Source organism: Cervus canadensis, chromosome 14, assembly GCF_019320065.1.
Source record: "Cervus canadensis isolate Bull #8, Minnesota chromosome 14, ASM1932006v1, whole genome shotgun sequence".
Taxonomy (NCBI): Eukaryota; Metazoa; Chordata; class Mammalia; order Artiodactyla; family Cervidae; genus Cervus; species Cervus canadensis.
The window spans coordinates 3,005,383-3,016,951 of NC_057399.1; the positions used below are offsets into that span (position 1 = coordinate 3,005,383).

Here is an 11,569-nt window from a genome sequence, read left to right on the forward strand (position 1 = left end):
TTGCCAACATCCGCTGGATCATCGAAAAAGCAAGAGAGTTCCAGAAAAACATCTACTTCTGCTTTATTGACTATGCCAAAGCCTTTGACTGTGTGGATCACAATGAACTGTGGAACTGTACACATAAAAATGGTTAAAAAGGTAAATTTTATGTTGTGTGTATTTTACCACAATAAAATTTAAAAAGTTCTAGTGGGAGTACTGTAGTTCTGTTCAGTCCATGTCTTCTGCTCACACTTTAAAAATACCCCTGTAGCTGAGGCATACTTCTTGGAGCTGGAGAACATGGGTTTGAGTCCTGATTCTGCTTGCATACACTAAACCTCAATTTCCTCATCTGTTAAATGGCAGCAATTACCTCTTTCATAGGTTGGTTGTGACCAATTAAATAAATTGATGGATAATTAAATGCTTTAAACCTGTAAAGTAGCACACCCGTGCAGGCTGCTTGTATTATTATTTACTAAGAGCTGAATACTGGGCAGCAACTCCATGTCCAGAGCTTTTTGGAAAGATCTTTCGGAAATGAGAAATCGAGTCCTTCCAGCAGGTGCTGAGAAGTTCACAGTAGCAGGGAGAGAAGAGAACACTCCAGAGATCTGGGGAGAGCTGTGAACTACTGGGTCCTCACTACATGGTCTGACCAGAAGGCTTGCCTCTTCTTCTGTCCTCTGCAAGCCTCTAGCTGGAGACAGCCAACCCCCAGCCATCCTTTGCCCTTAGCAGCTGGTGTGGGCAGGAGAGAAGGCACATCTGCATCCCATGCCCACCCCAGCAAGGGAGAGAGAGTCTCTCCTAGGTGAGTGGACTGAGGAAAACCAGCCTCTAGGAACTCATTGCCCTAGGAGCCTGTGGAGTCCTTGGGGAAGACAGGTTTATCCCAGAACAGCCGACAGCCCCCAGGGAGTGGGGATGCCTGGAATCGTCTCGACGACAGTGATGACAACCATGTGATTTACTGAGTGCCACTGTGTACCAAGGTTTCCCAGGTGGCACTAGTGGTAAAGAACCCGCCTGCCAATGCAGGAGATGTAAGAGACGCAGGTTCGATCCCTGGGTCAGGAAGATCCCCTGAAGGTGGCCATGGCAACCCACTCCAGTATTCTTACCTGGGAGAATCCCTTGGACAGAGGAGCATGTCAGGCTACAGTCCATAGGGTCGCAAAGAGCCAGACACAACTGAAGTGAAGCATGCACTGAAGTATGCACGCACGCAGTGTACCAAGCACTGTGGGAGCTCTGTCCCCTATGCGCACAACTAACCCTACGAGTCAGATGTCTTTACTGCCTCCATTTTACACATGAGAACGGTGGTGCCCAGGCAAAACAGCTCATGCAAGTAGCTAAGAAGCGGAAACAGGCTAGGAGCCCACAGCTGCCTGAATTCCCAGGCTGTGTTCTTACAACCACAGACAGCTCTGAGGCATGGCCCCAGCGTCGAGGCCGTCTTCAGGCCAGAGGGCTGCCCTGGGCTCCCTGGTGGCCTCCTCGAAACTCTGAATGGTGGCTGAGAACAGAGCACATGGTTGGCAAGGTGCAGAGTGAGTGGATCCTGGGTACTGTGGTCTTGGTGTTGGTCAGGCAGCAGCTATCAGCATCGAGGCAAGACTCTCCACCAGCAAAAAGATGACACCTCCCTGAAGGTTCGGTGATGGTTAGCATTTTCAGAAGTAAATATTTTTTTTAAAAGGGTTGCACACTATTTTTTAGACAGAGTGCTATTGTACACTTAAGACTACATATAGTGTAAGTGTAACGTTCATGAGCACTGGGAAACCAAACAATTCAGGTGACTCACTTTATTGCAAAGTTCGCTTCATTGCAGTGGTCTGCAACTGAACTTGATATACCTCCAAGGTCTACATGTGTTTGCCTCCAATACATCTAAGAAATATTGCATAGACTCAACCCTTTCTGGCCATTTGCTGAGCCTATTAGCATATTCTGCTGTGCTCATGAGCATGTTAAGGACACCTGTTTAATTTCCCTGGCTCCAACCTGTATTCAAGGCCACGCATTTCTGTGTAATACCTGTTGCAAAACCACCTTTGGAAAACTGTGACCGAGAGTGTTGGGGGCCCCTTCCAGTGTCCATCTCCAGGGTTTACAAAGCAAGTCCAAGCCACTGCAGTCTGGATGCTGAAAGAGGCCTCCCCAGGTCAGGCTGGGGTTGGAACTCTGGCTCTGCAACTCTTCAGCTGTGTGTGTGCATGCGTGCTAAGTCACTTCAGTCGTCGTGTCCAACTCTTTCGCCACTCTGGACCGTAGCCCACCAGGCTCCTCTGTCCATGGGCTTCTCCAGGCAAAAATACTGGAGTGAGTTTCCATGCCCTCCTCCAGGGGATCTTCTGGACCCAGGGATGGAACTTGCGTTTCTTATGTCTTCTGCATTGGCAGGCTGCTTCTTTACCACTAGGGCCACCTGGTGTGCCCTGCGGCATATCCCTTGACCTCTTGGAGCCTCAGGTTCTCTCTCAGGTAAAGTGGGGCTGGCGGTTCCACCTGCTCACCTTGCCGGGAGGCCTTGGGCGGCGCCTGAGATGACCCAGGGCACGCGGGCCAACAAAGGGAGCTCCCTGAATAAGAGTCCTCTCTTGCCCCAAAGAAAACACACACCCTCTTCTGAGCTGGCACCAGCACCCTGGGGCGGATGAGTTTGGCAGAACCTTTTCAAGGGCACAAAGGGGGTCATCGGGGGCAGCATTCGGGACCCCGAATGGGGGTGGGGTGGAGGGTCCTGGCTTTCCTCTGCTTTCCCAGCGTCCCAGGCTGCCCTGGCAGGAGCTCAGGCATTGGGAACTGTAAGGCAGGTCAGGCTGCAGCCTGACGGGTTTCCTCCCCTCGCAGCCAAGGCGGGGGCAAACCAAACTGGTTTGTCAGGGGCCACCAGTAGCACCTGGATTCTCCCCCTCATGCCCACCCAAAAGGAGCAGCCCCTCTTCTCCTTTCCCAACTCCCCCCCTCCTTCCATGTGCTCCCCCTTGCCCAGCCCCAGATCCTACAGTCTGGGTGGGAGGAAGGGAGGGAGCCCGGCCCGCCTGGTCCGGGCCCTGGGTCCCTTTGCCCTGATTCTGGAGCATCTAGGCTGTCATCCCACCCACGCTATCCCCAAGCTCCCCTCCCCACTCCCACCAGCTTTGCGCAGGTGCTGGCCTCCAGGCCCTTGGGGACCGTCTTCAGGAAGTTCCCAGCAGCCAAATGCAAATTAAGCCAGACACTCCCTGTAAATTGAAGAGCAACTTGCAAGGACAGATCTGGCCGCCTGGCAGCCGGAGACTTCTCCCAGAGACTTAATCCCTAGCTTTCTGAGTCATCAGGGGCTTCTCTTGGCAGAGAAGAGTGTTATGGGGCTTTGGCACCATCCTTCTACCAGTTGGTCAATTCGTGATGGCCCCTGGGTATGAAAGTCTGAGTTCTCTGGCTCAATCTGCCTCATAACTCGGATGGAAGTCAGGCAGCAGTCATCGTGGAGTCAGACCCCATCGTGGAGTCAGTGGTTCTTTTCCTGAGATGGTTGGGAGTATGTGTATATGGGGAGGGAGGGGGTGCTGTATTTTTAGAAAGCTCTGGGTGGTGATGGAACCCAGGGCTCCCGCTGGTCCCTGGGGCACAGGTTCAGGGGTGGAGACCCCAGAATCAGCAGCCAGCTTATTTCCTGGCACAAGAGACAGTCCAAGGAATGAATGGGTCACTGGTCTCTGTGACACAGGTGGGAAGCTATGAGGCTCAATCAGAAACAGGAGGAAAGTGCGTTGTTCTGGAGCTGCTGGAGCTGTGTCTCCACCCACGTAGTTTTATCACTATCATTTCCCTGAGAAGCTGTCACATTTATTTATTTTTCTGGGTGGTTGTTTGTTGTTTAGTTGCTAAGTCATATCCTACTCTTTTGTGATCCTCACGGACTGTAGCTCTCTAGGCTCCTCTATCCATGGGATTCTCCAGGCAAGAATACTGGAGTGGGTTGCTATTTCCTTCTCCAGGGGATCTTCCCAACCCAGGGATTGAACATGAGTCTCCTGACAAATAAAATGTATCCATTTGTCAATAATTGAGAAATAAGTACTGAAGTTACACCCCAATGATTTCCTCATCCACTACCTCACAGAGTCACCACTTCAGTTTGTAGCGAGAACACTTGTAGCACATTTCAAATACACAGAGCGGTGTTGTTGGCTGTGGGGACGTCCTCTGTGGTCCGTCTCCAGCGCTTTCTCGTCCTGTATAACTGAAGCTCTGTCCTTGACTCACAGCTCCGCATGTCCCCCTCTGCGTCTACGAGTTCCACCTTTTTAGATTCCAACTACGAGTGAGATCATGCAGTATTTGTCCTTCTGTGTCTTGCTTATTTCAATTAGCATAATGTCCTTCAGGTCCATCCATGTTGTTGCAAATGACAGCATTTCCTTCTTTTTAAGGCTAAATAGTATTCCACTGTGTGTGTGTGTGTGTATATCCTAGTTTATTTAACCATTCATCCATCAACAGACCTGACAGGCACAGGCTCTTTCCATACCTCAGCTCTTGTGAATAACATGGGGATACAGCTACAGCTTCAAGATCTTGGTTTCATTTCTTTGGACGTATACTCCGAAATGGGATTGCTGGAGCCTTTTGAGAAGCCATTTTAGAGCTTTTTTCCCCTAATTGCCCAACGTCATCAAATTTCAATAACATAAGTATTCTGCATGTATGATTATACACTATATGTATATCTGCTTTATACATTATAAAGCTTACTCTTTATATTCAATGCAAGGTTAAAGATGAGTAAATAACATTTTAAAATTAAATTGAAAATTGAAAAACTATTAACATCAAACTTAACTGTACTTTCTGAGTAACTTTTAATGTGGCTTATTTATGTACCTAATTTGCAATTGTCAAATTATATAAGCAAAGAAACTATATAAATATGACAAGAGCAATGCAAACAATTCTTAAAATGTCATTCAAAACTGTTATTTTCCTTGGAAAACAATGGACAAAATTAATTCCTTAAAATTATTTTCAGTAAATTTAACTTTCAACTTTTGCTTAATACAGCGAGGTAACCAGTTGACTTTGGCCACCTCATGCGAAGAGTTGACTCATTGGAAAAGACCCTGATGCTGGGAGGGGTTGGGGGCAGGAGGAGAAGGGGACGACAGAGGATGAGATGGTTGGATGGCATCCCTGACTCGATGGGCATGAGTTTGGGTGGACTCCGGGAGTTGGTGGTGGACAGGGAGGCCTGGTATGCTATGATTCATGGGGTTGCAAAGAGTCAGACACGACTGAGCGACTGAACTGAACTGAACTGAACTGAACCAGTTGATAAGAGATGTGGGGTGGGTGGTCTAGGAGACCTCTGTGAGAACCAGGGGTCCCGCTGGCTGCTCTCCAGCCCGCCAACCCCCAATCCTCAGCATTTCCATTCCTCAGATGAGCCACGTTCTCTCCAGCCATGCGGCCTTTGTGCATGCTGTTTCCCCTGCTTCCCCCTTTTCCGCCTTTCTTTGCTCAGTGATTCCCTCTGACACAGCCCGCCCCCTGTCCTTCCCCACTTCCTCAGGGACCTGATCCCTTGACTTCCTTGAGAAAGTCCCTTCTTTCTACAGTCTGCCCACCCAGCACTAAGTAGCCCTGAGCAGGATTATACTGTGTGTGTTTCCCCCAGCACTTCACCACCTTCCTGGACCGTAGGTGAGTTCTTGGCCCATGGAAGCAAGGTCCCTAATGAATCCTTGTTGAAGGGATAAATGAATAGCTCCATTACTACACTTCACATGTCACAATTTGTCCACTGACTCACTAGATATGTATTGACCCTCACTGAGCACAGAGCCCTGAGCTGCGGGCTGAGAGAAAAAGAGGGAATGTCATCTGTCCAGCTGTCTCCTCTTCCCCAGACTGGAAGCGCTCTGAGGGCAGGGGTCACAACAGACTTACATCCCACCTGTGTCATATTATCGTGGTGGCCGTCCTGCCCCTTAAGGGTCCCCAGGAAAAGGCTGTGAGTCAGGCAGGCCTCTATCCCCCTCCACACCTGACCGTTGGTCCTGCCACTCAAATCTGTCCTTGCTGCCCGTGCCTGCTGACCTGGCACTCTTAGGCCACATGACTCCTGTCTGGACTGGGCCGAAGTCTCCCCACAGGCCACCACGTGACCACAGTCTCCCTGGGCAGGCCCTGGGCTGCCTGGAGTACAAGTGCTGGCTTCCAACACAGCACTCAAGGCCCTCCCATCTGCCTTCCTCCCACCTCTCCACTCTACATGCTGTTTTCTGCCTCTGCCGATAGGTGCCAACGACAACAAACTCAGTCTTGTTTCCCACCCGGGCCATGTGGCTCCTTGCCCCTCGGATCTCGCTCAGGCCGCACCCATGCCGTGCCTCCCCCTCAATCTTTCCTGGCTCAGCCCCACTCAGCCTCTGAGATGTCGCTTATGCCTCATCTTCTCCAGGAGAACCCATATCCTCAACTGAGCATTCCCTATCACCTGATTCTGTTCCTCTTTACACATGTGTCAATATCAGCTTGTGTATCTCTCCTGTGTGAACTTTGAAGGCAAGAGATGTGTCTAGTAAGACACATCATAATGTTGCTAGAACTTAGCATAATGCCTAGCAATTAATAGGCCCTCAGTAACAGCTTGACAAATTAATTGTGGATGGATAAATAGATGGATGCAAGCATGCATGGATGGAAAGATGGTTGGGTGGAGAGATGGATGAATGAATAATGAGTGAATGGATGATAGGTGAATGGAGAGATGGATGAATGGATGACGAGTGAATGTTCGGATGATGGATAGATGGATGGAGAGAGGGATGGATAAATGACAAGACCTATGGAGAGGTACAAAGATGTGGCCTGGAGAGTTTTCTCACAGTGGAGAAACAAACACTTCTTTTCCTGCAGCATTCATTGACTACTACCTTGTAGTGGGCTCTGTATAAGGCACTTGGACACACCATCCCACTTGATCCCCCTACCAATCCTGTGAAGTAAACATGACTATTCCCTATTTTACATTTGAGGGAATGGTGGTCCAAGAGTCACAACTAGGAGGACACAGAGTTGTGTCCATCATGCAGGCCCAGCACCCTCCCCTACCCCATCCTGAGACGGGCTACTGTCTTGGACCGTGGAGTTGCTGATTTGCCTTGAAAGGAAGGGAAAGCACAGCCCACTAACCTTTAATTCTGCACGGTGGAGAGGCTCCCCGCTCCCTTCCCCCAGGGGTTGCTGTTGTTCAGTCGCTCAGTTGTGTCTGACTCTGTGACCCCACGGACTAGAGCACACCCGGCTTCCCTGTCCTTCTCTATCTCTTGGAGTTTACACAAATTCATGTCCATTGAGTCAGTGATGCCATCCAACCATCTCATCCTCTGTCACCCTCTTCTCCTTCTGCCCTCAATCTTTCCTAGCATCAGGGTCTTTTCCAATGAGTTAGCTCTTCGTGTCAGGTGGCCAAAGTATTGGGGCTTCAGCTTCAGCAACAGTCTTTTCAATGAACATTCAGGGTTGATCTCCTTTAGGATGGATGGGTTTGACCTCCCCTGTGAGACTAAAGCCTAAATCTTAGTGACACTTCACAGCACTTTCTACTGAGGTTCAAGGTGGAGCAGTGCTCCATGTGCTAATATTTCTGTAAGCCCTGCTCTCTCAGACTCTGGGGAGAGTTAAGGTTAAAACACCCATGCAGAGCCAAGACTGAGGAGCCAAAGTGAAGGCAGAATCAGCGGGTGGGGAGGGCTTGAAAAACAGCCCTATGGGCCGGGCAGAGACAGCCCCTCCTGAAGGCCCCAGGGGCACTCTGGCAGGGCCCTGAAGAGGATGGTCACCAGGTGGGGGGATCTGCAAGCAGGCTGGCCTCCACCCCAGGAGAAAAGCCAGGCTCCCTGGTCTCTGTCGACATAGAGGGAGCTGTGAAATCCCCCTGTCTGTGCCCAAGCTCTTGTCCTGCAGAGCTGACAATGAGTCGGTGGGTGAGAGAGACATGGCTGAGCTCACGGCGCCCCTAGAGGGTGGCACCTGTGTGAGGGTCCAGGGTCCTTCTCTGTCACTTGTCCTGTCCTCTCCCTGCCAGAGATCTGTCCACAGGGCACGCACCTCAGTCAGCGAGACCCTTTACTGAACCACCTCTGTCTTGAGACACAATCACATGCTCGGGAGAGTCCTGCCCTCCTGACCACACTCTTACCCTGAGCCTCTGATGGAGTTGTGAGCCAGAGGCGTGAAAGGCGGACTTCTCTGCTGGTCCAGTGGTTAAGAATATGTACTTCCGTTGCAGGGGGCATGAGTTCGATCCCTGGTCAGGGAACTAAGATCCTGTATGCCACACAGTGTGGCTGAAAAGTAAACAAATTAAAAAAGAGTGAGATGTGAAAGGAAGAAGATGGGAGAAGATGGTTTATCCTCCAAGGAGCATTGCCCAGTGCTACCCTCAGGGCTGATCTCTACACAGTCTAAAGAATACTTGCCTAAGTCAGTGACCCCAGTGGCCAGTATAATGTCTTTGTCTCTGCAACCATCTCACACTCCACTCATATCAGAATCCCTTTGATACCCTCACTTCGTTCCTGAAGGGTCTGAAGTGGAAACAGCATAAAGCACAGCTGAAATAAGCCTTTAAAACAAGAGCTAAATGTCAAAATATAGGCAAGGAGTGGGATAATCATATAAGAAAAAAATAGGATAAAGGTAAGTTACTGCATAAAATTGCCCCTGAGCTTCCCAGGAGCCAAGGGAAAAAGGGAAACATGATACACCCCACGACTTTCTTGATCTAAAAAATGGTGACATACAACAGTTGGTAGGACATGGTCTCTGGGGTCAGCAGATATTGATCAGCCATCCCTGCCACTTTGGTCCGGTTCATACTTGCTACCCGGCCCTTCTGTGCCCACAGGCTGCTCCATCACCGAGGCTGTGACAATCCTGGGGAACAAGCTCAGAGATTACCAGGGGCAGTTCAACACCACCCACCTGCTGGCCCTGTGTGACTACTTCCACAACACCTTCATCCGCCACTACAAACTCTATCAGTACGTCCTGGGCCAGGACCGGGATGTCAACCTGACTGTTGCTGACCTGGAGGTGTGCACGCCGCCCCAGCCGCTCCCACTGGCCGAGGGCAAGGACCGGGAAGTCTGGAAGCATGAGCAGCAGCTGGAGGAGCTGAGAACGGCCGAGGTGCAGAAGCGGACCAACATGCTGCTGCTGAAGGGGGCCCTGCGCCTGGAGCAGCAGCACCTGCTGCAGGAGACATTCTCCGAGCTGCCTGGGCAGCGGCACCAGGCTCTGAAGAGAGAAGTGAGAGGGGCCCGTGGGGCAGGGGGAGGCTTGCCTGTCCCAGCCTACGTCCCTTCCCGCCAAGAGAACCTGCGGGCGGGACCCTGGGGTTCTCGCTCCTGGGAGGGCACAGGAGGGGACGGGTTTTGTGCACATGTTTCATGAAACATCCCTCAGATGTATAATTCATGTCCCCATTTTAGTGATGAGATGGCTGAGGCTCAGAGGGTTTAACTGATTTGCCCAAGGTCCCCGAGCTGGCATGTGGTCCAGTTTACATTTGGACTGAGGCCTGGTTGACCCCCAAGTCCAAGTTCTTTCTAGCACAGATTCCACCAAAGGAGCCCCCAGTTTCCAAACCACCATAGACTCTCGCAGTGCCCTGTCTGCCTGCAGAGCTGGCATTCATGGAGGCATGGGAGTGAAGGAAGGGCCATGGAGGTTTCATCCTCTCCTCGCCCTCCGATCTCCTGCCAGGGCCTCCCATTGGCTGAACCCAGTCGGTAGTGACAGGTCAAGGGAGCTGGTTGATGCAGCTCCTAAAAGTCACCTCCTGGGGCATAGAGTAGGGTAGAGATGGATAGAGAGTAACTCTGGGGAGCAGGGGATGCAAGGCCCCAGCACACTGAGCAAGGAGGCTGCTGGGTTGAGAAGTGGCACCTGTGATGGGACTCTGTCTGCAGGCGGCCTCAGCTTTCCCCAGGCCCTGTTCACCAGCCACGTTCTGTTTCTTCCAGGAGCTAGAGAAACTCATCAATGAGGCCATTCACATCCAGATCGAGTGCCTCAAGGAGCTGCTGCAGTATGAGATACAGATAACCTTTGATATTTTGGACCTGAAACTTCAGAAGAAGACTCTAAACCTCAACGCTCCCATCCCTCCCTTGGTCCCCATTGCTGGTCAGTCAGGCCAAGACGAAGCTCTTCAGTTGTCCAAAACCAACAAAAGGAAGAAAGCAAAAGCAAAGAAGTAGAAGGCCCCTGATGTCTACAGTCTGAAGACTGAGGAAGAACCATTTTCAATGATGAAAGGATTATGTGATGTGCTCGGCACCCTATAGGTCAGAGATGTCTAGTGATTAAAAGAAACACACGGAAGTCCTGGCTGCAGTACTTATTGAATGTCTGTTTCATGTGTAACTGAGTTACGTGGGTGAAGGAGGTGGGGACAGGGAAGACACAACACTTATTGCATGTTCTGTATCTTCTTGCTGGACATCATCTTTCACCACCTGAAAATCCAATCCAAATAGATTTTCCCTGCAGGATGGGAGAGGGCTGTCCCATGAGGCCAGTCAGACACCACTGGTGACTAAGTCTGAGCTCAGACAACAGACACGAACAACACAACAGCCTCGAGAAGGTCTCAACAGGAAAGAGGGTGGGTGGTCCTGTCCCCCAAGGAAGACCTGCAGCACCGTCCGGGGAACAGATGCTGGGACCCCTTCCTCTCTGAGGATCTACCATGTGCAGCCTGCCGTACCTAGCGGCTTTCCTGCTGGAGGGCGCAGAGCCCATACCTCTGGAAAATGCTTCTTTCTGTGAGAATCCATCTTGTTTAGCCTGAGACAGGGGAACGGGCACCATCCTAGAGGCCAGAGACCCAGCGTTGCACCCAGCACTGTTGGCATCTGTGATCTTGTCCATGTCCCTTCTGTCTCTGAGCCCACCGCTCGGAAGTCCCACTCCCACACTAACCTCCTCAGCGAGAGATGAATCACCCCCGAGAGCCCAAGAATAAAGCACTCCAGAGGCGCGGTGACCACCCGCTCCGGTTGGTCTGGGACGGTCCTGGTTGACTTTTATTGTCCTGGAGTCTTGCCTGGTGTGTCATTGTTCAATGGAGTGTTATTCGGAATCTCTCTACAAGAAGCCAGGACGAGACCGACACCCCTCCACTTGGACTTCAGCTCCTGCCAGCTTCCTAGTTTGTGAGTCACATGGACAGTGAGTGAGTTTTCAGTAAACTTGAGGCTAAAACCGGAAGATGACAAGGCTTGACCTCTGTCTCCTTCCCAAGCTTTTCCTGCCTTGGTGTAACCCTCTCAAAGACAGAGTGTGCGGCTCTCCCTGGAATGCTGGAATTCTGGCGGGTACAAGCAACTCAGGAGAGCTGACTCCTGCTCTGGGGTGGGCAAAGGGATGGACTGTTGCTGCTCTAGCCAGTGATGCCAGGCCTGTAAGAGTCACAAGGCCACTGGGCCACCGGAAGGCCAGTGGGGAAGCTGGAGTGGCAGGCGAAGGGTATATTCGTGACATGCAGGACCTCTAAGGCAGGAATCTTGTAGAAGGG

At 51.1% G+C, this 11,569-nt stretch overlaps 1 protein-coding gene across 1 annotated transcript in view; it reads left to right on the forward strand.

The window, feature by feature from the left end:
• The window catches only part of C14H8orf74 (chromosome 14 C8orf74 homolog), a 28,400-nt gene extending 18,031 nt beyond the window's left edge, over positions 1-10,369 (forward strand). The window contains exons 3-4 of the mRNA XM_043487393.1: positions 8,894-9,297; positions 10,014-10,369. Coding sequence (XP_043343328.1) covers positions 8,894-9,297; positions 10,014-10,250 — 641 coding nt within the window. The 3' untranslated portion in view covers positions 10,251-10,369. The remainder of the gene's footprint in view (positions 1-8,893; positions 9,298-10,013) is intronic.
• The last annotated feature ends 1,200 nt before the right edge of the window (positions 10,370-11,569 follow it).